Raw genomic sequence first — 26750 nt, forward strand, 5'->3', positions numbered from 1 at the left:
TGACAATGATACACATATTAGATGCATTAATTTCACAAAGAAATATATGATTTTATTTAAGTGAAAGAGTTACCTTGGCTTGAACAAGTTCAGTGACTATGTCTCTTGCATGTACATCAATAGTAATTAAGGCAGTTATGATGTTTCTGTGTAATTTAGGAAGAGCGCCTCGGACTATTGCAGCCAGGGCATTTAATCTCTAAAAATTAAAAAAAAAATGTGATACATAATTTTCAAAAATCAGCTTACATGTATATCTTTTTACTATTAAATTTGGAATAGGCATTTTTTGAAACTATCTATAAAATTAGATACCTATAAAATTAGATAGTTTTGACAAATGTCTATTCCAAATTTAGTAAGAATCTGTAATTCTGTGACCCAGGACAACAGTTTAACTTATTTAATTCCTATAAGGCTTCTGTGAAGTACAGTACTATCTTTACCCCAGTTTCACATTAGAGGAAACTGAGGGTCACAGAGGGTAAGGAAATTGACATAGTTATAAAGTAGCAAAAATTACACTTGAGTAGACATTTGCCTCAAGGAAAGCCCATGCTCTTAACCACCATGTGATGATGTCTCTAGAGAACACGGTTCTCCCTAAAAATCAAATGTGATTAAGGTAGTACTCTTCATTTTCAGGGATAGGTTTTTTTTTTTTTTGGTGGGGGAGGGGGGAATAGTCAGAAATCCTGAGCATTTAAACCAAGCCAATGATTGATTAAACGAAAGCATTTTTTGATAGACTGAGTTCCTGATTTTCACATAAATGGTTAAATCTTTTTCAGAGAAGGGCAGTGCCTCTGAAAGCCTTGAACTGCTGTGCTGATTTTTCACTCAGGCTGACCATGACCAGGGGCCACCTCTACAAAGAGGTCAATGGGACTTTCCTTAGCGAGTCTTTTCTCTGGGGCTTTTTGAGTTGAAATTCTATCGAGGACCTTCATGAGAGAGGTTTTTTCCTATTTCAAGAAAGTTGTTTCCTCCTTTTTCTGTTTTAAGGGTGAGTCTTTAAAAATGCAACATTGCTTGGAAGTAGAATTGAATTTGGAGTTAAAGATGTGGCCTGGCTGTAAAGTTGCATTTCCCAATAGCTCAAAAATTTGTGTAGAATGGTATTTAATTCATTCAATTATTTATTGCTTTATTGATAGTTGCCTGAGGCTTCTATAAAACAGTAGAAAAGCACATGTTGGGCCTAAGAATAGAAATGGCACAAATCCTGTGGTTTTCTGGGATTGAATCCACTTCTAGGAGAGATATCAGGACCCAGGATAACATTTCTTCTTAAAGGTGGCAAACCATTATAATCCTGACATTTTCCTCTTGAGTTACGCTTTCCTTCTATTTTTAATATTCATATACATACTACACAAACATCAGGGTAGTGTCGCTGAGAAAACTTGAACAGAAATAGTTTTAGTGAGAAGCCCAAAGCTTTGGATGTCATGTCAGAGGCTTACAATTTCTGAAGTAGTGAATTTGCATTAACCACGCCAATAAAAGCCACTGGGACCATCTGGCACAGCGCTATGCTCGATGTCACCCTGCCGTAATCTCACCTCAAAGTTTACTTTTTCAAAAGCTTCCAGGGCCTCTAAATGATCACCGTCTTCTCTTTCCAAACACTCCGTCAAATCGCGGCACCACATGATTTGAGAAATGGTCAGGATCACCTGCATGGAAACACCTTTCTTCAGTGTGTGATGCATCTCACCCAAACAGGATCCAGAGGCGGAGATTTAAGGAGTGTAAGTTACTTGAGAAGGGTGGCCGGCGATCACCCATACTGTCCTCGGTTTCCCCAGATAGTCAGCGATGGCAGCTTTGCACAGGCGACGCAGAGACGTGAACATGGCTTCTTCCACTTTGCCCAGCCACTCCTCCACGTTGCCTCGGGCCTTGAGGCCTTTCCCCAGGCTCACCTGGAAGATAATCAGGCTGTGATAACATGTAGGCTGTACACTCTGTGTACTTCGTAACGGGACCCTGAGCTAGGTAAACACGGAAGCCTGAACGTGAACACTGGTACTTCTACTGATACCCACTCTACACCTCTCTTTACACCGCCCCCCTCCCCCGCCCCCACTTGGTGCTTTATTTCACTGCTTCCCTTTGGAGCCAACTCCCGGAAAGAGGAGTTTATGTGCACTAAATGAATTCCTCCACTTTTTTCCCTTACTTCCTGCCATCTGATTTTTGGCTCCAACCACTCCTCTAAATCTGTTCAGGTCATTAAGGTGACCAGTGCTCTCCCAATCAACCAGTCCAATCGACGCTTTAAAGCCCTTTTCATATTTATTTCTTGGACTACCAATGACCTGACTGCCCTGGTTGTCTGGGCTTCTGCATCTGTTCTTCTTCTACACTCTCTTTAAATGTCATGTTTTCCCTGGATCCTAGCCTAGGCCTTCCCCTTTCTCTTTTGCACTAGTGATGAACAAATTCTTTTGCAAGAGGATCAATTTAGGACAAGTAAAAAAATTTTCTTTATTGAGGTATAGTTGATTTACAATATTATATTAGTTTCACATGTACAACTTAATGATTCAATATTTTTATAGATTATACTCCATTTAAAGTTGTTACAAAATAATGGCTGTATTTCCCTGTGCTGTACAATATATCCTTGCTGCTTATTTATTTTATACATAGTAGTTTGTAACTCTTAATCCCCTACCCCTATCTTGCCCCTCCCCCCTCCCCTCTCCCCACTGGTAACCACTAGTTTGTTCTTTATATCTGTGAATCTGTTTCTGGTTTGTTATATTCACTAGTTTGTATTACTTTTTAGATTCCATATGTAAGTGAAAACATGCAGTATTTGTCTTTCTCTGTCTGATTTATTTCACTTAGCATAAAACCCTCCAGGTCCACCTATGTTGTGGCAAATGGCAAAATTTTATTCTTTTTTACGGCAGAGTAATATTCCATTGTATACATATACCATGTCCTCTTTATCTATCCATCTGTTGGTGGACACTTAGGTTGCTCCCATGTCTTGGCTATTGTGAATAATGCTGCTATGAGCATTGGGTGCATGTGTAGGACAAGAAAAATGTCTATGGGCTCCTTCCAATCCCATAGATACACTACTGTGCTCTACCTGGACTGAAAGCCTTGGCATTTCCCTGCACAATTTCTCTGTATGGAATGCTGTCCCTCCGATGTCTCCTCTCCACCTTCCTTGGCTGCCTGTGTGTATGTATGTGTGATTCTCCTCTGTCTGGTCACCTGATTCCCCACAGTCTACTAATGCATTCACTTGCTTGGTGTTTACAGGCACTGTGCCGGGCCCTGGAGAGGCTGCTGCCAAACAATGACAACTAATACTTCATAGCACCTGCTCAGTACTGTTCTAAGTAATTTACATACCCACTTGAAAATCCCCAGCAACTCATTAATCAGGCAGTATTACTAATCCTTGTTTTACAGATGAGGTTCAAGATTGGGAGTGGAATCCATGTGTCTGGGCAGTAGAACTAGCTCTTAACCACCCTGCTCTTGTTCCCCTTATGGAGAGTTAAGAACTGGCTCCAGTACTTTCTACCTGTTCCCAAGAACAGAGCACAGCCTCTGTTACTGCATTTTCTGTGGGGCTTTTCAATTGTTCGACTATGTCTCTGCTAGACTTTGAGTTCTTCGAGGGCAAGAATTTTATCATTGATTATCTTTGAAATTGCTGAGCTGGCAGAAGACCTGATCACAGCAGCACTTGATGAATGCTTAGCATGATGATGAATAAACCTCTACCCTCCACCCTAGAAGAGTAACAAAGTTGACGCATAAAGAATCATAAACAAAAAGCCCTTACCCTTTCTCCCTCTGGTGACAGCATTGCTAAAATATCATTAGTGTAAATCTTTTCTGGCTCTGCCTCCATGCCAGGAATTCTTCCCTCCGTTGGAGGCACGAGAGCGAATTCGAGCTTTGAAATGGAGTCGAAGCATTTCCTCAAGTGTGGCTGCACAGCTTGGGGATTTCGTGTCTGGGCCAAAATCTCCAGAAGCTCATCATTTGACAAGAAGTAAAATCTAGATGAAAGAATATCTTAAAATGTAACTTGAAACTGAAGCAAAGCCTTGTATGGACATGAAAGATAAATCCCTTAGGCACATATCGTCCCCATCCACTGACTTACTGGACCTCTATCCCATGGGTCCTGGGTCTGGGAGGCCACGTGTCTCTAAATATGATTTTTATAAAGATTAGGGTGGATGCATCTCAAACATCTGGAATGAGTGCCTGGTACATAAAAGGCAGATATTTTTCATAAAAATTGTAAAGATGCCAGCACTTGCTAAGATACTGATTTGGTTGTATGTCTGTTACCTGGCTTTGAGCTCCTAGAATGAAGATATATTACTTGTTTTCCCTAGAATCTGGCCTTGTACCTCACATATACCTGGTATTCAGTACATAATTTGTTGAATAGATGAATGGGTGGCTGCAGGAACCTTATTTGGTTCTGTGACTACACACATGGGGGCCATGCTGGTGTGATCCTGCCTGGGATTTTCTTAGATACTGCCCAACAGGGCCATTTGGAGACATGAAGATACCCTAGGAAAAAAAAAAAACTGGAGAAGGGGCACACCTGGATGCCCAGGGATGAGAGAGAAGGATGAGGGTCTGGCTGGAGAAGACACTTCACTCATGTGGAGGAAGCTGCCTATGAGAGATCCCTCGGGATTGGAGGGATCCTATTAGCACGTGGAAGGCCCCACGTGAGAGAGGGGCCCAGTTGGGTACCAGCCAAGTCAGGCTTCTCCTGACGTCTTGCCTCTCCTCCCTTTCCTGCCCCCAAACTGGAGACCTCAGGAACCTAATAGGAAGTGGGGAGGGTTGATGCCACACATCCTCATCATCACTTAAGCCTTCAGCCTTGCAACAGGCTTAGGCCAGAGAAGGGGGATGTTTTCACTTTGAAAGAAGTTCAGAGTTTTGATTATTATAGATCATTTAAAGGGTTAAGGTAATGAGAACTTTTTGTATTATAATCAGAGAATGACCAGAAAATTCATGTGGCCTGCTCAAGACTTTGGCCAGGGACAGGAAGAAACTAGCCCCTAGTAGGGAACACAGAGGCTGTCATTAGAAACAAAGATGTTTTGGGTTGTACCCTATTAGTCTTGCTTCTTTAAAATACCACATATGGTAATAATTTGTACCCCTGCCTCTTTTCGACTAATGAAACAGATAACTGTCAAGATTGGACTATGAGCCCTGTGGGAGAAGGAACAGTGCTATATTCACCTTGTATCCCCAGAACCTAACTTGGTCCATGGCTCATAGTAAGCCTTCATTAAGGCTTGGAGCATGAAATCGGTGGTGTGCAGAGCCTCCTGACATAATAAACACTGTAGACCTAGTTGATGTAATTCTAAACAAAAGGAAAAATAAAAGCTGATGCTTTTTGGTGTTCAGTATTATCACAGGTAAATTTGTGTCCAGATTTCTTTAAAGATTATAACAGTGTACAGATTTTCTCTGGTCTTGGGAGACTCAAGTTAGGAACCACTGATTTAAGAGTGAAATAAAAGGCACATTCCAAACCTCAAACTCTTCTGTCTTTTCCCATGTTGCCTGAATCTGTTAAACTCAATCAAATCTTCCAGCTCTTGGATATCTTGTGCACACACATAGCCTGTCCTGGTACCCAGCAACAACCCCTCTTACCCAAGTAACCCACATAAGCACCTAATCCTGGCTGACTCAGTGCTTGTCCTAGGAGAGACCTTAACAGCCATCTCCTTTACATCTAACAGGAAAAATCCATGAAAGATGGGCCATTTTTTGATAATGTCTGTGTTACGGTACAATGCGCCCCAAAGACTGAAGTCTGGAGCACTTGCTACCATCAGGTAGTCATAGTGTAGTCATATATAATTATATTGAAATGGTGTGTTTACATGAATGTCCACCTGTTAACCACGAGCTCCATTAGAGTGGGGATCTGGCCTTTTCTTCTTTGTATTTTTATCACTGAGCAAAACATTTGGTATGTTTCTAGAACGAATGGATGAGTAAAAAATTTCATTTGGAATTTGTGAAATGACCTCTTAGATGACTTCTACAGTAACCCTCTTAGGCCACCAATTAACCTAAAGAAACCAGCTCAGGCAACAAAGGTCTCTAACTTTTTACATACCCATCTGTGGACACACACACACATGCAGGTACACACATACACTCCCAGCAGTGAAACAATGCTGTGATCAAGAATCTTTCCAGTACCTTGGGTACTTATCCACTTAAACCAAATATTGTATATTTATCCTTGACACTTACACGCTCCAATCAAGATATTAGCTGGATTGCTATTATGAAATATCTTTCTTGTTTCCCTCTTTGGTTCCCTGATGTTTTGATTTTATATATATCCTAACAAATTAATGGATACTCTTAACTACTAAAAAATATTGTTGGTAGCTTTATAAACTTACCTTGGAAAGATAACTCTTTTTGATTCTAAATATGCCTCTAGACACTTCTGAATTTGGTCAAGTAATGCATTATTATTTTGAAAAGTTTCCAGAAGTCCTGTTCATTGAAAAAAAAGGTACTGGTAAAGTTGTGTTAAAATAAATAGAGAATATAATTTTAAGTGGAAGTAAAATATGATATTAACATTTTTAAAGTTTTGGTTTTATTTGATGAAAGAATGGTTTAATAAGTTAAAATTGGGGGGGTTGGCTAAGAATGTTAACTATAACTTTTAATAATAACATTAATTTTGATATTTGCCACAGATGAACAGGTAATTAACTTGAAACCTTTTTATCTGTCATCCCCCAGCTTTGGGGGCCAGGGGTGCGCAAACCAAAGCCAAACAGTTGCCATTCTCTAAACACTACATATTCTCTGTCACCTTCTTACTCATGTCTTCTGTTTTCTCTGCCATATTTAGATGCAAAAAAATTGTGGCAATAGCATCCTATGTCTTTATCACTAAACTGTAGCACCTTTAGGAGCAAGATTCATGTCTCACTTGATGTTTTGGTGCGTATCACAGTGCCTGGCTTCCCCACCTGTCTGAGAATCAAATCCGGTCTTTTCCACGGTCTCCGAGTCTCTACGTGATCAGTGACCTAATCCAATCCCCAACCCGCCACCCAAGCACACTCACCTCTCTGGCCTCACTCCTAAGCCCTCTCCTGTGCGTTGCACTCCACCCCACTCTGGCTTCCTTGGTGACAGTCATGTACGCTAAGCATGCTCTTACCGCAGGGTCTTTGTTCTTTTCTCTGCCTTTAACAATCCTCCCTTAGATCCACGAACATGTTTCGTTTCCTCATTCCTGCAGATCTCTACTCAAAAGCCACTTTATCAAAAAAATCCTTTCATCACACACACACACACACACACACACACACACACACACACACACTGCAGCCCCCAACTACTCTCTAGCGCCTTTACCCTGCTTAATTTTTCTTCACTGCTTTATCATCACCTGAAATAATATATCCAGGTCCACACTCCTTTATCTGAAATCCCTAGGACCAAATGTATTTTGGATTTTTTAAAAAATTTCAAAAGTTACATTATATAACAAAAGTCCAGTTGGCACTGGGGCAGCACTCTGTAATAAAACACATTAATATTTTTGCAGCAAAAGGTTTGGATATGCACATTAAGTGGATGTGCTAGGCAAGATAAAGGTCTCTCAGATATACCCATGTCCTAATCCCGAGAACCTGAGAATATGTTAGTTTTTATGGAAAAAGGCACCTGGCAGATGTGGTTAAGCTACAGATCATAGGATGGGGAGATTATCTTGGATCATGCAGTGGGCCCAGTGTAATCCCAGGGGTCTTTTTTTTTTCTTTTGTCCGTGCTGCGCAGCTTGTGGGATCTTAGTTCCCCAGTGAGGGATCGAACCCGTGCCCCCTGCAGTGGAAGAGAGGAGTCCTAATCACTGGACTGCCAGGGAATTCCCCACAGGGGTCTTTATAAGTGGCAGAGAAGGAGATGTGATGGCAGAAGCAGAGGCTGGAGTGATGCAGTTGTGACTGGAAGGGGACCAGGAACCAAGGATTGTGGGCAGCCTCTTGAAGCCCCAAAGTTTTAAGGTTTTCGATTTTATCATCCCACAGAGTTTTTCCTGCCTGTTTATGTTTTATGTAAGAGTCTTTGGGCAAAGAGTATAGTCCAGCAGTCTGCCTCTGCTTGACAAGGAAGCTCTCTGTCCGTATCACCAGGATAGGCAGTGTGCTGCCATTTGCAGAACAACAACCAATCCTGCTAAGGCTGTGATACAAACCGTAAAGTTCAATCACCACGTATGTGTAATCACCCGGAAGGACTTTGATTCCACATCCCTAGAAACAGAACTTACTAAAACTCATTTCAACTGTATAGCACAGGGAACGCTACTCAATACTCTGTAATGACCTGTATGGGAAAAGAATCTAAAAAAGAGTGAATATATGTATATGTATAACTGATTCACTTTGCTGTACAGCAGAAACTAACACAACATTGCAAATCAACTATATTCCAATAAAAATTAATTTAAAAAATAAATAAAACACATTTCAACCCTGAGATTAGAATTACCATTAGTGGCAATATTTGTAAGTGGTCTTAATGAATTACTTAAAATACGGTGTGGAAATTTTTATGGTTATAGGTCCGTGAGAACTTTAACAGAATAGGTCAACTGAATGTAAATGTATTTTTTGTAGCCTAAATTGTGAGATGGAAGCATCACTGATACTCTGTGGCAGGATCCCCTAATTCTAAAAACAGCAAAAAAAGTACATCCTTGTGTGCCAAAACTATGAACTGAGCTGAGAGATGATGATGATGATGACGATAATAATAATAAAAATAGTAATAAAATAACAACAACAGTGTTCAATTCACATTGTTTAGCATGAGTGTCAAATGTACTACAAATGTTCCTGGTCATCAACGCTGACTGGAATCAAGGGTTGAATGTACCACATTTTATTAGAATCTTACAGGTGATGGACATTTTAGATAACTGTAATTCCTTTGTGGTTTCTTTTTTACCTGGTTGAGTAGCTGCTCGGAGAGCATTAGGCAGCCGGTTCACCTTCCTCATGATTTCTTTCCATGACTTATCCACTTGAAGGAACATCTTGGCCTCTGCAGGTAACTGCCTCTGAATATCTGGAGCGCTAAAAATACTCTCTAGGTAGAGCCAGTTTCTCTGGCAGTTCAGCCACTCTTCCTAGGAGAAAAATAGGGACATTACCAGATTTTTAACCTCAGGTTGAAAAAATACAGTTACGTTAAAAATAATTACATGGGGATTCACTGTATCTTTTTCCTTTTGGCAGCTTCTCACAGGTCCTTTGAAATGAAACCTCATTAAAAGGTCCAAGTCTCACCTCAGCCTAATTTCAACCCATTTTTTGTACTGAGTAGAGTTATAACGAATCTACTACTGTGTGGTAACCAGAATGGACCCAGAGAAAGAGGATTAAAATGCCCAGAGGAGACACTCTAGGTGGAGGCACGATGCTTACTTAAAGGAATCTGAAGGGTTGGGAAGTGGTAAGTTTAGTGATTCACTTACTATTTCCAAATATAAAAGGTTAGCAAAAAAGGTGTTTTCTTTTTTGCCTCAATTATGTCTATCATTCTTCCCTCTCCCTCTTTTTAAGAAGAAATATGATTCATTTTCTTCGATCAAAAAAGTAAAACCTGCTTGTGACAGAACATGTGGCAAAGACAGAACACTGGGAGGAAGAAGAAAATCACACATCACTTTCCTCCTAGAGACAATCACTGTTAATCAGAGAAAGCAGAAGTGCAGGGTCAGATCTAAAGTCTATAGACCTCACCGTTCCTCTGCGCCTCCTGCCATCACATGTGTGGGCCTGAGATCCGTGAAAGGGTTTCTCGTGTCTCACTCTAGATTTTGGGGCTATGCTTAAGCCCTAATGTCCCAACCACTCCTTGGTTTATTTCAGGTCTCACACTTTCTATACACTTAATTCTCTGGAGGATCCCTACTATTCAGCACTGCTTCTTTTAAGGACCTTCTATGGAAACATGCCCTTTACTTTGATCTAAATTTAGTCTCTCCTTTCATGGGGCTCAGCCATCAGTACAGAAGGCTGGACAGGCGTCAGATTAAAAAGAGTCCATTGAAGAGGATGGATTCACCATAGAGATCTCTATGAAATGAGGATGGAACAAATTGCCTTTTCTTACTTAGTGCCTTTATTATTTCACAGATACCTTTTCATATTAGAACATATAAAAACCACAACATAATTAAATCAAGGGAAAAAAATGAAGTCTAAGAAAGAGATTGGATGGGAACAAAGTGAGACCAGAGTAAGTGGGTTCTTTATTATGGGATAATCTGAGGTTGAATAAAATAAAGAGAAGGTGTGTATGACAGGAAGGGTGCCAAGGAGACTTCAAGCAGCAGTATTTGTTTAGTAAATATGAGCTTGCTGTGGCTAGACTCTTAAGGTGGCCCCCAAGACCTGGGCTTCCTGACCTTGTGTGATCCTCTCCCCTCGAGTGTGGGTGCCACCGTGACTTGCTTCTAGCTATGGAGAATATACAAAGATAATAGGATGTACACAGTTATGTGTACAGTACACAAGGCTGTAACCTCTGTCTTGCCAGGAGACTTTCTCTTCCCTGCTCGACTGATGGAGTAAGCGATTTTGTTGAGGAAGTCCACATGCAAAAAACCTGTGGGCAACATGGAGGAGCTGAGGATGGCCTCTGGTTGACAGCCTGTGAGAAAATGAAGCCCCCGGTCCCGGAATTGCAAGAAAATGATTTCTGCCAACGTCCTTCCTCAGTTGAACCTCTGATGAGAGCCCAGTCCTGGCCCACATCTTGACTGAACCCTCGTGAGAGCCTGAGTATAAGACCCAGTTAAGTTATGAACTCCTGACCCACAGAAACTGTGGGATTATAAATGTAGATTGTTTTATACCACTAAGTTTGTGGTATTTTCTTTCACAGCAATAATAACTAATACAAGGGTAATGGTATAGTCTTGCAAAGAAGAGTTCAATATATTTGCATTTTCCTTACATTTTGAGTGTAATAAAATGTCAATAATTAAATCTTATATCTAAACTGTACAATATTTAAGTGACTGAACAAATGATTTCTAAATCCAATTCTCTGAGTCCATGAATTGAAATGATCCTTACTCACCAGTGTTTGATTAAACAAAGCAAGTTGTTTCTGCCAGTCATCCACTCGAGTTTTCAGTGGGCCAGCGTAACGTGATGAGGCAATGGTCGCAATGTTGATGGTGCTGTCATCAAGAAGGACCTTTAAGGAAAGGCGAAGAAAATACATGCGACACCATGTGTTTTTGCTCTCAAAGATAATTACAGATATTTAATTCCAACAGCCCATTTATTTTTATTTTAACATTTTTAGTTTTATATTGGAATATAGTTGATTTACAATGTTGTGTTAGTTTCAGGTGTACAGCAAAGTGATTCAGTTACACACATACATGTATCCATTCTTTTTCAGATTCTGTTCCTGTATAGGTTATTGCAGAATTTTGAGTAGAGTTCCCTGTACTATATATACAGTAGGTTCTTGTTGATTATCTATTTTATATATAGTAGTGTGTATATGTTAATCCCAAACCATTTAAAAGCCAACTTTTTGAATAAACAGCTTAATTTCACTTACTGTTTCCCACCCATCCACTTCCCCTCCTTCTCTCCTTCACTAGGGCTTATAATGCACTATGATGTTCTCTTAAATGTCACCAAGGAACTTCTGATTGTCAAATCCTGGCTGTTTCTGTAATTATTAATGGCACACATTTCTGTTTAGCTCAGCACTCTTCTCCAGTCTCCCCCCTACAAGGTATATGGTACCTTCTTTATATCATTTGGTCATCCAGGTCTTTATTTCTCAAAGTGCTCAAAACTTGAAAAAGTAAGTGCCTTCCCTACCCAATGAAACATCACTTTCCCTCAATTATCTTGAGGAAGAGGAAAAGTGAACTCATTCATGTCAAGCTCTGGATGATTATAGACAGTTTTCCCTCTACCTCCCCCCTCCCCTACTCCTTCCTCTTATACCACAGCACCCCTCGCAGAACATGTACATTTAAAAAACTGTGTCTGTTAATCTAAAGAATTTTAATTGCTCTATTTAAATTATAAACTTCTTGAGAGCAGAAGCCCCATCACCTGGCATCACCTGGCCTCATACTGACTGATTTCCATCTTGGGTCTGCTCTCCCCTCTACCGCACAGAGTGACGTCTGGTCTTGCTCTTCCAGACTACACCTGGCAAAGCCATTTCATCTCTAATTCTGGGCTGGGTACACCATAACAGGCCAGGGCTTTGCTTTTCTAAAAAAAAATTTATTGAAGTATAGTTGATTTATAATATTGTGTTAATTTCTGCTGTAGAGCAAAGTGATTCAGTTATACATATGTGTACAATTTTTCATATTCTTTTCCATTATGGTTTATTACAGGATATTGAACATAGGTCTCTGTGTGGACTTTGCTTTTTAAATTGAGTCATAATTCCCAGATTCTTTTGCTAAACAAATGTGCCCTTTGGATTTTAAGTCACTAAGAATATTCCAAACACATGGGTTAGATTTATCTTCTTTTGTTGTTAATAGAGCATGACCATCTACTCCTAATCTCAAAAAATTCAAGTGAATTTAGCTTCTTAGTGTGATATAAACCTGAAATGCTCATTCATGCTTCTTTGCCTCATTTAAATGGTTTGAAATGCCTTCCATTCCCATCTATGCCTATCAGACCCCCAGATTTTTAAGGTCCAGCATGTCTTCGCTGGTCTAGGAAGGATTCTCTGATCACTTCAGCCACAACTGATCTCTTTGCTCTTCTAAATTCCTCAACAGTTATCAACTACAAGATTATAACTCATATATATATATATATATATATATATATATAAACATATCTATTGCTTTGCTAAATATTTCATGTACAAGTATTCATGTCAATTATTCATATTCATGTATTGCCTTCCCAATTAGATTTTTCCTTGTTTAACAACTCTCATATTTCAGTCCTTCATAATAACCTCCCATAGAATATTTAGGACTAGGTCTCACAAGAACCTTCAACGTAAGTTTCAATAACCCAGTTACCCACCTGTATGTCATCTGTGCCACCCAGGATAAACACATCTTTGGAGTCACGGTGAGGGAGGACGACAAATTCAGTTGTTTTCCAAGAATCCTCCACCTTAGAAATAGTTCAAGTCTTAGGATAGCTCAATTCATTTGTGTGTAGGTACTTGATAAATGCATGTGGAATGAAACAAGTGAAAACTCCATAATTATCCTAATCTCCTTCTGCCTTTAAAATTCTTAAAATCTTCTAGGTTAGATGACAATGATTTGCTTAATTTTATTGAACAGCATTAAAACATATGAATAATTTGTGATACTTTCATGTGTATTCCCTCCCACTTCATGCTTTAATTAAAAGAAAAAAATTCTTTTCACATAGATGCTTGGAAGATGTGTGTTTTTGGAGTAAGGAGGTTAAATATCCTAAGTAGAGAAATCTTCTCAATGTGCTTTTGAAGCATTTCGTATAGTGAATCTTCTCTAGTGTGTAAGTTTGAAAGGTAATGTATTTTGGCATAAGAGATCTTCCTTGGTATGTGGTTCTTTATATAAAGCATGCAAATTTGTTGCCATCAAGTTCCTGTTGGATTATAAGCTAAGCAGAAAGAAGATATTTATAGAGGTGATAACAATAATAATGATATAAATGTAAGGAAACAGCACAAGGATAACTGATAATGAGAGGGTGAAAGCTGCAATGTTGAAAAACCCATTCAGATAAAACAAAAGTTGATCTCACTGAATATGAAAACCTTTACATTCCCTGATCTTCAGAATATACATTTTTCAGGTTTACCTTTTTAAGAAGTGTTTCTAAGGCAGCTTCTCCAGAAGCCTGTCCAGAAATGTCCTGGATTTCTTGGCCAAAGTCAAAAACATGCAACTCAGAGAGCTTCTCCAAGGTTAATGGAATGTCAAGGTCTACTAGGGTGGCATCAACTGTTTGTTCAATAGCTGCCCAATGTCTAGGCTTCAGAGTTGGGTTCCTCAGGTCAATGATAACTGGAAGCTGGAAAACAAACACTCTCAGAGACACCATCCTTTTTATCTGAAAAACAGCCCAAGGCTTCTGGTTTCAATTTGGGCACATAAAGAGCTGGAAAGAACACCACTGACACTCTTACAACAAAGAAAAGTCTGCACAAACTGCAAGTCAATGACTTGTATTGAACCCATCAGAAAAGTGAGGCTTCAGGGAAACCAACGAAGTCAAAATTTGAAGAGACACTGGTACCCACAGTTTTCTCCACAGCAAGAAACAGGACCCAAGAATTTGCTTACCTAGGAGAGATGCCTTGGGTTGCCGTTTAAACTAGTTAGAAGATGTTGCTGAATTTTAAAAATAAGTTGCTAAGACTGAATGTAGGGTAGCATGAGAGTGTGAAGTCCCTGGGGGCTACAAATATTACTAAATATTACAAATATTACTAAAGCTGGAGGAGGGACAGGAACAACTGTGAAGCTCAGAATTTTGTGAAAAAGGAGCACAGTGCTTTGTTAGGATAGAAACTTAATCAGAACACAAGGGAATATTCCTCCTCACTGCTTCCACCAGGCTAACAAGTACTGAGTAAAAATAACAGTGGAATAGAGAGTGGAAAGCTGCAAGATACAGATTTTCTCTGGGCATAAAACAAAAGAATGACCCAAGGTCAGGGAAAACAGAAATTGAAAAAATGACCGTTGGCAAACAAGTCCAAACTAAACACAAGGTATCACTAGAACAATTTGAATACTGTGGTATACTGAGGGCAACCACAGCGACACCAAACTTCAAATCTAGCTGAATTTCTAACCAGATTTAATATAACATGCCACACAGAAGGCCAAGTAGAAGGAAAGGCATGATCATTTCCAGGCATAAAAATTATTTACTTCAGTATCTACTGTTCTGCATAAGATGTCTGGATTTCAACAACAATTTAAGAAGTATGTGAAAGGGCAAGGCAAACATACATCCCAAAATATACAAAATTAATCAGAATCACACTCAAATCTGACACATATGTTGGAATTAACAGATAGAACTTAAACTAATTGTGATTAATATGTTAATGGATCTAATGGAAAAGGTAGACAACATGCAAGATCAGAAGGGAAATGTCAATAAAATGATGGAAACTATAATTAAAAATCAAATGGAAATGTTAGAAATGAGGAAGACTGTAAGAGATACAAAGAATGTCTTTGATGAGATGAACACAGACAAGGAATCCATGAATTTGAAGGTAAGTGAGTAGGAATTACCCAAACTCATACACAAAGAGAAAAAACAGTGAAATACTTCCCTGCCCCCATCCAAACCTAGAACAGAATATCCTTGAGCTTTGTACAATATCAGATGGTCTGACATACATGTAATAGAAATCCCAGAAGGATAAGAGAGATAGAAAATACAGCAGAAGAGATATCAAAGAAATAATGGCTCAATTTTTTTCAAAGTTAAAGGCAGACACAAAACCAGAGATCCAAGAAACTCTGAGAATATCAAGCAGGATAAATATAAATGGTAAACAACAATAATAACATACACCCAGGCATATCACACTTCATACTGCCAAAAACCAAGAAAAAGAGAAAAATTTGAAGGCAGCCAGACAAAAAATACATATTATCTACAGAAGAACAAGGATAAGAACTACAGCAGACTTTATGTCAGAAATCATGCAAGTAAAAAGATAACAAAAGGATATTTTTACATTGTTGAAAGAAAAAACAAAATCTGCCGACTCAGAATTATATACCAGTGAAAATATCATTCAAAATAAAGGATAAAGACTTTCTCAAAACAAAAATTTGGGGAGTTCATTGCTAGTATACCTACTCAGTAAGAAATATTAAAGGAAGTTCTTCAGGCAGAATGAATATGCTATGAGTCAGAAACTTTGATCCATACAAAGAAATGAAGAACATTGGAAATGGAACAGATGTAAAATAAATTTCATATTCTATTTTTATTCTCCTAAAAGGTAACTATAAAAAACAAAAATAGTAGCAACATGTAGTGTTTATACTACATATAAAAGTAAAATATATGACAACATTAATACAAAGGATGAGAGGGAGAATTGGGAATATGGTATTATAAACTCTTTATACTATGCATGAAGCAGTATATTATTTGAAGGTTGTTTTGGATTAATTGAAAATCTATATTTTAAATCTAGGATAACCACTAAAAATTGCTTTAATGAAGTATGAATAACAACTCCATAGAGAAGATAAAACGGAATCATAAAACATATACAATTAAATCAAGAGAGGAAAGAAAAAGAGGAAAAAAGAAACAACAAACAAATAAAAAACCAGCATGATGACAATTTTAATCCAACCATACAAATAATATTCTAAATATTAATGGTCTAAACATGTCATTTAAAAGACTTTTTAAAAATCAGATTGGATAAAAAAGCAGGAACCAATTATATGCTGTTCAAGAAATACTTTAAATATAAAGACATAGAAAAGTTAAAAGTGAAAAAATGGAGAAAGTAATATCATGAAAACTCTAAAAGAAATCTGTACTAACTATATTAATTTCAGATAATGCAGACTTCAGAAGAAGAAATCTTATGAAAAATAAAGAGGGAAAATATGTAAATGATAAGAGGGTCAATTCTCCAAGAAGAAATAGTAATACTAAGTGTGAATACATCTAACAATGGAGCATCAAAATAAATAAAGCTCCACTGTCTTGAGATGCAGTATCCTCATAAGTTATTTGGAATTTTTCTTTGTAGAAGATTTGTCTTTTATCCTTTGTCTATCTATCTACCTATTTATCTATCTATTCATCCACTCAGTTGTTTACTTATGTCAATATGAATTCATGGATATTTATTTTATAATTTGGGTTATAACACAATATTGTATTATTTATTGTTTGGTCAAATCATTACAACTTGGGCCATTGAAAATTCTTTCACTTGATTTCTGTGTATCTTTGATATAAGCCGTAATTTTTTTTTCTTTTTTTCACCAACAATAGAGAATCTATTTTATTTTATTTTTTATTTAAAAAATTTTTTTCATGTTTTTTTTCAACATCTTTTTTGGAGTATAATTGCTTTCCAATGGTGTGTTAGTTTCTGCTTTATAACAAAGTGAATCAGTTATACATATACATATATCCACATATCTCTTCCCTCTTGCGTCTCCCTCCCTCCCACCCTCCCTATCCCACCCATCTAGGTGGTCACAAAGCACCGAGCTGGTCTCCCTGTGCTATGTGGCTGCTTCCCACTAGCTATTATTTTACATTTGGTAGTGTATATATGTCCATGCCACTCTCTCACTTTGTCCCAGCTTACCCTTCCCCCTCCCCATATCCTCAAGTCCATTCTCTAGTAGGCCTGCATCTTTATTCCTGTCTTGCCCCTAGATTCTTCATGACCAATTTTTTTTTTAGATTCCATATATATGTTAGCATACGGTATTTGTTTTTCTCTTTCTGACTTCCTTCACTCCGTATGATAGACTCTAGGTCCATCCACCTCACTACAAATAACTCAATTTCGTTTCCTTTATGGCTGAGTAATATTCCATTCCATATATGTGCCACATCTTCTTTACCCATTCATCTGTTGATGGACACTTAGGTTGCTTCCATGTCCTGGCTATTGTAAATAGAGCTTCAATGAACATTGCGGTACATGACTCTTTTTGAATTATGGTTTTCTCAGGCTATATGCCCAGTAGTGGCATTGCTAGGTCATATGGTACTTCTATTTGTAGTTTTTTAAGGAACATCCTTACTGTTCTCCATAATGGCTGTATCAATTTACATTCCCACCAACAGTGCAAGAGGGTTCCCTTTTCTCCACACCTTCTCCAGCAATTATTGTTTGTAGACTTTTTGATGATGGCCATTCTGATTGGTGTGAGATGATATCTCATTGTAGATTTGATTTTCGTTTCTCTAATGATTAATGATGTTGAGCATTCTTTCATGTGTTTGTTGGCAATCTGCATATCCTCTTTGGAGAAATGTCTATTTAGGTCTTCTGCCCATTTTTGGATTGGGTTGTTTGCTTTTTTTGATATTGAGCTGCATGAGTTGCTTGTATGTTTTGGAGATTAATCCTTTGTCAGTTGCTTCATTTGCAAATATTTTCTCCCATTCTGAGGGTTGTCTTTTGGTCTTGTTTATGGTTTCCTTTGTTGTGCAAAAGCTTTGAAGTTTCATTAGGTCCCATTTGTTTATTTTTGTTTTTATTTCCATTTCTCTAGGCAGTGGGTCAAAAAGGATCTTGCTGTAATTTATGTCATAGAGTGTTCTGCCTATGTTTTCCTCTAAGAGTTTGACGGTGTCTGGCCTTACATTTAGGTCTTTAATCCATTTTGAGTTTATTTTTGTGTATGGTGCTAGGGAGTGTTCACATTTCATTCTTTTACATGTAGGTGTCCAGTTTTCCCAGCACCACTTATGGAAGAGGCTGTCTTTTCTCTGTTGTATATTCTTGCCTCCTTTATCAAACATAAGGTGACCATATGTGCGTGGGTTTATCTCTGGGCTTTCTATCCTGTTCCATTGATCTATATTTCTGTTTGTGTGCCAGTACCATACTGTCTTGATTACTGTAGCTTTGTAGTATAGTCTGAAGTCTGGGAGCCTGATTCCTCCAGCTTCATTTTTCTTTCTGAAGGTTGCTTTGGCTATTTGGGGTCTTTTGAGTTTCCATACAAATTGTAAAAATTTTTGGTCTAGTTCTGTGAAAAATGCCAGTGGTAGTTTGATAGGGATTGCATTGAATCTATAGATTGCTTTGGGTAGTACAGCTATTTTCACAATGTTGATTCTTCCAGTCCAAGAACATGGTATATCTCTCCATCTATTTGTATCATCTTTAATTTCTTTCATCAGTGTCTTATAATTTTCTGCATGCAGGTCTTTTGTCTCCTTAGGTAGGTGTATTCCTAGATGTTTTATTCTTTTTGTTGCAATGGTAAATGGGAGTGTTTTTTAAATTTCACTTTCAGATTTTTCATCATTAGTGTATAGGAATGCCAGAGATTTCTGTGCATTAATTTTGTATCCTGCTACTTTACCTAATTCCTTGATTAGCTCTAGCAGTTTTCTGGTAGCATCTTTAGGATTCTGTATGTATAGTATCATGTCATCTGCAAACAGTGACAGCTTTACTTCTTCTTTTCTGATTTGGATTCCTTTTTTTTCTTTTTCTTCTCTGATTGCTGTGGCTAAAACTTCCAAAACTATGTTGAATAATAGTGGTGAGAGTGGGCAACCTTGTCTTTTTCCTGATCTTAGTGCAAATGGTTTCAGTTTTTCACCATTGAGGATGATATTGGCTGTGGGTTTGTCCATCATTTTGTATGAATGAAATTCAATTTTTTGTTAAAATCCCTCCAAAGGAGAAAACTTCAAGCTCAGATAGTTTCACTCTTGAATTCTACCAAACATCTAAGTGAAAAATAATACTAATTCTGTATAATCTCCTGCAGAAAATAGAAGAGGAAGGAACACTCCCCAAGTCATTTTATGAGGCAGTATTAACTCATAACCACACAATGATGTTACAAGAAAAGAAAACTAAAGATCAATGTCCCTCATGAATATAGGCGCAAAAACATCCTCAAATAATATTAGTAATTTGAATCCAGCAATATAAAAGAGTATAGTACATCACGACCCAAGTGAGGTTCAGTTCAGGAATTCAAGCCTGCTTCAATATTTGACCACTGATAGATGTAATTCACCATGTTAATAGACTAAAGAAGAAAAACCATATGATCATAGGCATAGAAAAATCATTTGATAATTATCAACACCCATCTATGATAAAAAAAAGAAACCTCTCAGGAAACTATGAAACTGTTATCTTAATATAGGGCATCTATAAAAAAATTTGACTAACATCATACTTAAAAAGAGACTGAATATTTCCCCTCTAAGATACGGAAAAGGACAAGGATGTTTTCTCTCACCACTCCTATTCAATATCGTACAGTAAATCCTGGCCAGTGCAACAAGGCAAGAAAAAGAAATAAAAGGCACACAGATTGTAATGGAAGAAATAAAATTGTCTTTATTCACAGTTGAAATCATTTTCTATGTTGAAAATTCTGACTAATGTACAAAAATCTCCTAAAATTAAAAAGTGAATTTATTAAGATCACAGGATATAAGATCAATATACAAAGGTCAATAGTATTCCTACATACCAGCAATGAACACTTAGAATTTGAAATGAAAAAAAATATAATTTAAGATACCATAAAAGAATACTTAGTTTTAAATATGTGCATAATCTGTACACTGAAAATTACAAAATGTTAATGAAAAGAAATAAAAGAAGACCTAACTAAATAAAGGGATAGGCAGGTAACAGATTAGAAAATTCAATCTTGTTAAGATGTCAATTCTCTGGAAATTGATCTATTGATTTGACACAGTCCACCCAAAATCCCAGCAATTTTTTATACATATGATAAGCTAATTCTAACATTTACATGAAAAGGTAAAGGAATCAGAATTGACAAAATTGTGAAAAAGAAGAACAAGTTGGAGAACTTAACACTACCTGATTTCAAGACTTACTAGCTATAGTTATCAAGAGAGCATGGTATTGGTGAAAGAATAGACTTACAGAACAACCAAACAGAATAGAGAGTCCAGAAACAGACTAAAAAATATGGTCAGCTGACTTTTGACAAAGATGAAAAGGCAAACAATGGAGAAAGAATACTTTTTTCAAACAATGGTTCTGGATCAACTGAATATCCATATGTAAAAATGTAAATAACTCAAATCATATACTTTAATTTAAAAAAAAAGCAACACTAAAAAACTTCCAGAAGAAAATACAGAAGAAACTCTGTGTGACCTTTAGGTTTGGCAAAAGTTTTTAGATTCTATACTAAAAAGATAATCTGTAAAAGAAAAAAATATTACTTGGACTTTTATCAAATTTAAGCCTTTTGTTCTGTGAAAGTCACTGTTTAGGGACTAAAAAGACAAGCTACTGACCGGGAAAACTATTTTCAAGTTACATATTTGAAAAAGGACTTATATCATGACTATATAACACAACATTGTTAATCAACTATACTCCAATATAAAATAAAAATTAAAAAAAATCTTTGCTGTTCTTCTATGAATTGTTAGACCCTAATGTCTTTAGAATGTAAATTCTAAAAACTTCTGCTGTGTAAAATGTATAAAAACTTTTTGGTGTGTCAAATATCATTTGTGTTACAAATTTTCAAGCTGGTAGTCTCTTTTACCATTACTTTCTGAGTACTATTTAATTACTATTTGAGAGTCAACAGAAGAATGAATGAACAAGGATCATCGTTGCCAATGGACACTGTTCTCTATTTGTCAAAAATTAAATAAAATATAGATTTTAAAGTTCCAAAAAAAGAGAACTCTGAAAACTCACTAATAACAAAACAAACAACCCAATTAAAAATTGGGCTAATATTCAAACAGACATTTCAGCAAAGAAGGTAGATGGATGGCAAATGGACATGGGAAAAGATGTTCAACATTACTAATTATTAGAAAAAGGTAAATCATCACGATTATGAGACTATACCACACATTTATTAGAAAGGTTAAAATGAAAACCAAACCAAACCAAATAAATAAACTCCCTATTGATAACAAGTGCTGGTGAGAATGAGAAACAACTAGAATTCTCATAAAAATCAATTGCATGATTTGGCCAGTTGAAGAGAGGGATGCAGTCTGTGCCTCTGCAATACAGTAGCTGAATTTGTCTGTTGTTTCTTCTCTCTGCAAAGCTGACTAATTTAAACAGAGAAGAATTCCTGGCTTTGGTCTCATTAGCATCAAGTAGTAACTGATTGACCTGGAGTTTTGGAAATAATTTCTACTAAACTTACCTTTTCTTTCATATTTTCCACCTTACTTTTTAGCTGGGGCACTGCACTGTTGGGTGGCAAGCCTTTTTCCAATTGAGTCACAAATTTGGCATATTTGGAAACTTGACTGTTTAGAAATTCTGGATCCAGGCAGTCAAATTTAGACTATGAAAATTGAGGGGAAAACAAAGAAGTTAAGACATATGATAAAAGGCAAACTTGAAATAGTAAATTTTTTTTACTCTACTCACATTTTTTGATAGCTATGTTGTTAAACCAAGTTGACTCTATATTTTGGAAATGGCTCTACTTATTAGGATTTCTAATAGTGTATCAGGCATTGTTTGTTTATTACACTCATATCATTTTCTCCCATATCACCAAATGCAGTATTGCAATCCCTGTAATTTATTCCAGAGGGCCAACCATTGTAAAGTTACAAATAGCTAATGTTTACTCTTGTGACCTAGAAATGTCTCACCAAGTAGTCTCCTATTATTTGATCATGTAGCCCTTTAATATAACTGATTTAAACATACATTCCAATGTATGCATGTATTTATAAATATATTTCTCAGTTACATAAACATGTAAGTGTACACATATATTATGTCAGATGGGCATATGGATTGATGGTAATAGAAAATTTGTAAAAATGAAAAGATATTCCATGCTCATGGATTGGAAGAATTAATATTGTTAAGATGTTTATACCACCTAAAGAAATCTACAGATTCAATACAATCCCTATCAAAATTCCAGTGGTATTTTTCACAGAAATACAACAAACAATCCTAAAATTTGTATGGAACCACAAAAGACTCAGAATAGCCAAAGCAATCTTGAGAAAGAATAAAAAAGATGGAGGTATCAATTCCTTGATTTCAGATTATCCAACTATCCAAAGTTATCGTCATCAAAACAGCATAGTACTGGCCCAAAAACAGACACATAGATTAATGGAACAGAAGAGAAAGCCCAAAAATAAACCCACACATGTATGGTCAATTAATTTACAAGAAAGGAGTCAAGAATATACAATGGGGGAAGGACAGTCTCTCAATAAATGGTGTTGGGAAAATTGGACAGCTAGAGGCAAAGGAATGAAACTGGACCACACACAAAAATAACTCAAAATGGATTAAAGATTTGAACCTAAGACCTGAAACCTAAAAACTCCTAGAAGAAAATATAGGCAATAAGCTCCTTGAGATGGGTCTTGGCAAAAATATTTTGGATTTGACACCAAAAGCAAAGGCAACAAAAGTAAAATAAGCACTACATCTAACTAAAAAGCTTCTGCACAGCAAAGGAAAGCATGAACAAAATGAAAAGGAAAGCTATACTTAATGGGAGAAAATATTTGCAAATTATATAGCTGATAAGGGGTTAATATCCAGAATATATAAAGAACTCAATAGCAGAAAAACAACCTGATTAAAAAGAGGGCAAAGGATCTGAATAGATATTTTTTCCAAAGAAGACGTAACAGATGTCCAACAGGTACATGAAAAAATGCTCAACATCATTAATCACTGGGAAATTAAAATCAAAACCACAATGAAATACCGCCTCACTCCTGTTAGAATTTTAGTATCAGAAAGACAAAATAGAACCAGTGTTGGCAAAGATGTGGAGAAAAAGGAACACTTGTGCATTGCTAACAGAAATGTAAATTGGCACAACAGCCATATGGAAAACAGTATTAAGATTCCTTAAAAAATTAAAAATAGAACTATCATATGATTCAGCAATTCCATTTCTGATTATTTATCCTAAGAAAGCAAAAACACTGATTCAAAAAGATATACAGACACCCAAGTTCATAGCAGCATTATTTACAATAGCCAAGAAATGGAAACAACCTAAGTGGCCACCAGTGGATGAATGGATGAAGAAAATGTAGTATATGTATACAATAGGCTATTATTCAGCCACAAAAAGAATGAAACCTTGTCATTTTTGACAACATGGATGGACCATGAGGGCTTTACGTAAAGTGAAATAAGTCAGACAAAGAAAGACAAATACCATATGACCCCCCTTGTATATGGAATCCAAAAGCAAACAAAACAACAGAATAACTCATATGTAGAACCTAAAGCAAAGCAAAACAAAACAAAACAACTAAAACAGAACAAATTGGTAGTTTCCGGAGGAGGGGTGTGTGTGTGTGTGAAATAAGTGAAGGAGGTCAAAATGTACAAACTTCCAGTTATAAGATAAATAAATCATGGGAATGTAATGTACAGCACAGTGACTATAGTTAATAACACTGTATTGCATATTTGAAAGCTGCTAAGAGAATAGATCTTGAATATTCTCATAAGAAAAAAAGTTTTGTAACTATGTAAGGTGACAAATGTTAACTGAACTTATTGTGGTGATCACTGTGCAATATACAGAAATATTGGATCATTATATTTTACACCTGAAACTAACATGTCAAATATGCCTCAATTTTAAAAAAAGAAAATTTATAAACATTCATTTTTTTTTCTGGATTCAACATTTTCTTTTTGCTCCCTAATGGGTCTTTTTGTATACTTCCTATGGTAAATTTGTCCCACTTTAGAAGCTACTGCTCTAATCTATGGTGGTAATCAGAAAACTCTCTAAGCTTCTTCTTTACTACTCAGGAGCATTTTCTAATTCTGAGATAAGTGATAAATGAGTTACACAAAAGCACTTAAAATGCTCTGATATAATAGTATATATATGTTTGTTTATTTTCCACTTTCTCCACCAAAAGGTAAATTCTGTGAGGGTTTGGACTTTGTCCTTTTTATTCTCCACTGGTATCTACTGTACCTAGAACATTATCTGGGAAACATTCTTGCATCACTGTGCCCAGATATGTGACTTCTAATTATAGGCACCAGCATAGGGAAGCTGAACAAGCAAGTGTAAAACAATATTTGTGAAGTTGATGGTATTTCTTACATGTCCATATCACACTTGAAAGAACAGATGGTCACCTATTCTGCCTCCTAGAGGGTTGACACTTGTTAAGGTTTGAACGCAAGGGTAGACCCTAAAAACCAAACCCTATGATACCTGGTCCCCTAATTTACTATTACTAGAATTTACTATTAAGCTCTCAAGGGAAGATCCTGGATCTCATTACTGGGATTCTATTCTATCACAGGGAACAAAAGGGCTTCCTTCCTTCCTTCCTTCCTTCCTTCCTTCCTTCCTTCCTTCCTTCCTTCCTTCCTTCCTCCCTCCCTCCCTCCCTCCCTCCCTCCCTCCCTCCCTTCCTTCCTTCCTTCTTTCTTTCTTTTTTAAAAGGACAATAAGGGCTTCCCTGGTGGCGCAGTGGTTGAGAATCTGCCTGCTAATGCAGGGGACACGGGTTCGAGACCTGGTCTCGGAGGATCCCACATGCCGTGGAGCGGCTGGGCCCGTGAGCCACAACTACTGAGCCTGCGCGTCTGGAGCCTGTGCTCTGCAACAAGAGAGGCTGCAATAATGAGAGACCCGCGCACTGCAATGAAGAGTGGCCCCCACTTGCCACAACTAGAGAACGCCCTCGCGCAGAAATGAAGACCCAACACAGCAAAATAAATTAATTAATTAAACTCCTACCCCTAACATCTAAAAAAAGAAAAAAACACTTACCATGTTCCTTCAATGAGTCAAGTTCTTTCACAATATTATAAAAATAAATAAATAAATAAATTAAAAAAAGGACAATAAAAACAGAACCTAGGCTAACAGAAATCTAATGTGTGTAGATCATGAATAAAATCCTACAAACCTTAATAACACTTGGCTGTAGTGTGTTGGGACAACATTGTGTTCAGAAACCACAAAGAAGTTAAATGCCATGCTGTGAGGTCCTTTGATGACTCCTTCATTTAGTTATCTTATTTGGAGGACCTGAGAAACCTGCCTTACAATAATGTAGTCTTCTCTGTGGTACTTAAAGACTTATGTGGCAGAAAGACCTTTGTGCATTTCACCAGAAAGCTGATAATAATTCCCATAAAATAACACTGCATGTTTTGCTGAAATTAAGAATACACCAGCTTATTTTTTTAAAAAACTATAATTCATACCATTAGGATTCTAAGGTTAAATAATACAAAAATGATTTAAGAAATGAAAGTTGTTGGTTTTTTTTACCTGTAACCATTCTTGTTGGAGTTGATCCCATTCAGATAAAGAATCCCAGAGCAATTGTTTGAGCTTCAATTCAGCACTAACTTCTTCCAAAGCTTCAAACTTGGACACTTCTACCTTTTAAAATATAATAAGCAAAATGTACTATTTAATTTTCTGATATAGAGATCTTATGTTATCTTCCTATCAATAATTTTTGATACAGTGACACCTTAGCAGAATATAGGTGGGACCCAAATGGGGAAAGAAAAGGAGAGACAGAAACAATGAAAAAACAAATCACAAAACCCCATGTATATTCAGATTTCTATTTGAGTGACAAAATATAATTCTTTATATTTCCTTAGAACTTAGAAATTTTCCAAAGACACAAATATTACAAGAGTGCTAAGGGCATTCTTTCTCAAGTTGGATCATACATGTATATACCTGTCTGGTCTATTGGGTAAACAGTTGAGTCTTTAGAGGCAATGATATCCTTTAGGGCTTATATCTTAGATGATAGAAGAGGGAGAGGATGTTTGTGTGGTAGTTGGTGGAGGGAATGGGGAGATTAAAGATGGAGTGAACAGCCTAGTTTCTTACCTATTTCTAACCCAATGGACTGTATATGAACCCTAGACAGAGAAAGGTTGCAAGAAAATCTGAAGAAGCTGTTTTCATGCCTTGGAGGTGGGAA

At 37.0% G+C, this 26750-nt stretch overlaps 1 protein-coding gene across 1 annotated transcript in view; it reads right to left on the bottom strand.

Annotated features, from left to right (window-relative positions):
* Nucleotides 1–26750, bottom strand: part of DNAH6 (dynein axonemal heavy chain 6) — a 292253-nt gene that overhangs the window by 167214 nt on the left and 98289 nt on the right. The window contains exons 17-27 of the mRNA XM_004271618.3: nucleotides 26075–26188; nucleotides 21968–22111; nucleotides 13896–14108; nucleotides 13119–13211; nucleotides 11167–11286; nucleotides 9025–9205; nucleotides 6450–6546; nucleotides 3818–4037; nucleotides 1764–1928; nucleotides 1566–1679; nucleotides 74–199 (exon numbers count right to left, since the gene is read on the bottom strand). Of these exons, the coding sequence (XP_004271666.2) occupies nucleotides 74–199; nucleotides 1566–1679; nucleotides 1764–1928; nucleotides 3818–4037; nucleotides 6450–6546; nucleotides 9025–9205; nucleotides 11167–11286; nucleotides 13119–13211; nucleotides 13896–14108; nucleotides 21968–22111; nucleotides 26075–26188 (1587 nt within the window). The remainder of the gene's footprint in view (nucleotides 1–73; nucleotides 200–1565; nucleotides 1680–1763; nucleotides 1929–3817; nucleotides 4038–6449; nucleotides 6547–9024; nucleotides 9206–11166; nucleotides 11287–13118; nucleotides 13212–13895; nucleotides 14109–21967; nucleotides 22112–26074; nucleotides 26189–26750) is intronic.

Source organism: Orcinus orca, chromosome 13 (genome assembly GCF_937001465.1).
Source record: "Orcinus orca chromosome 13, mOrcOrc1.1, whole genome shotgun sequence".
Lineage (NCBI taxonomy): Eukaryota > Metazoa > Chordata > Mammalia > Artiodactyla > Delphinidae > Orcinus > Orcinus orca.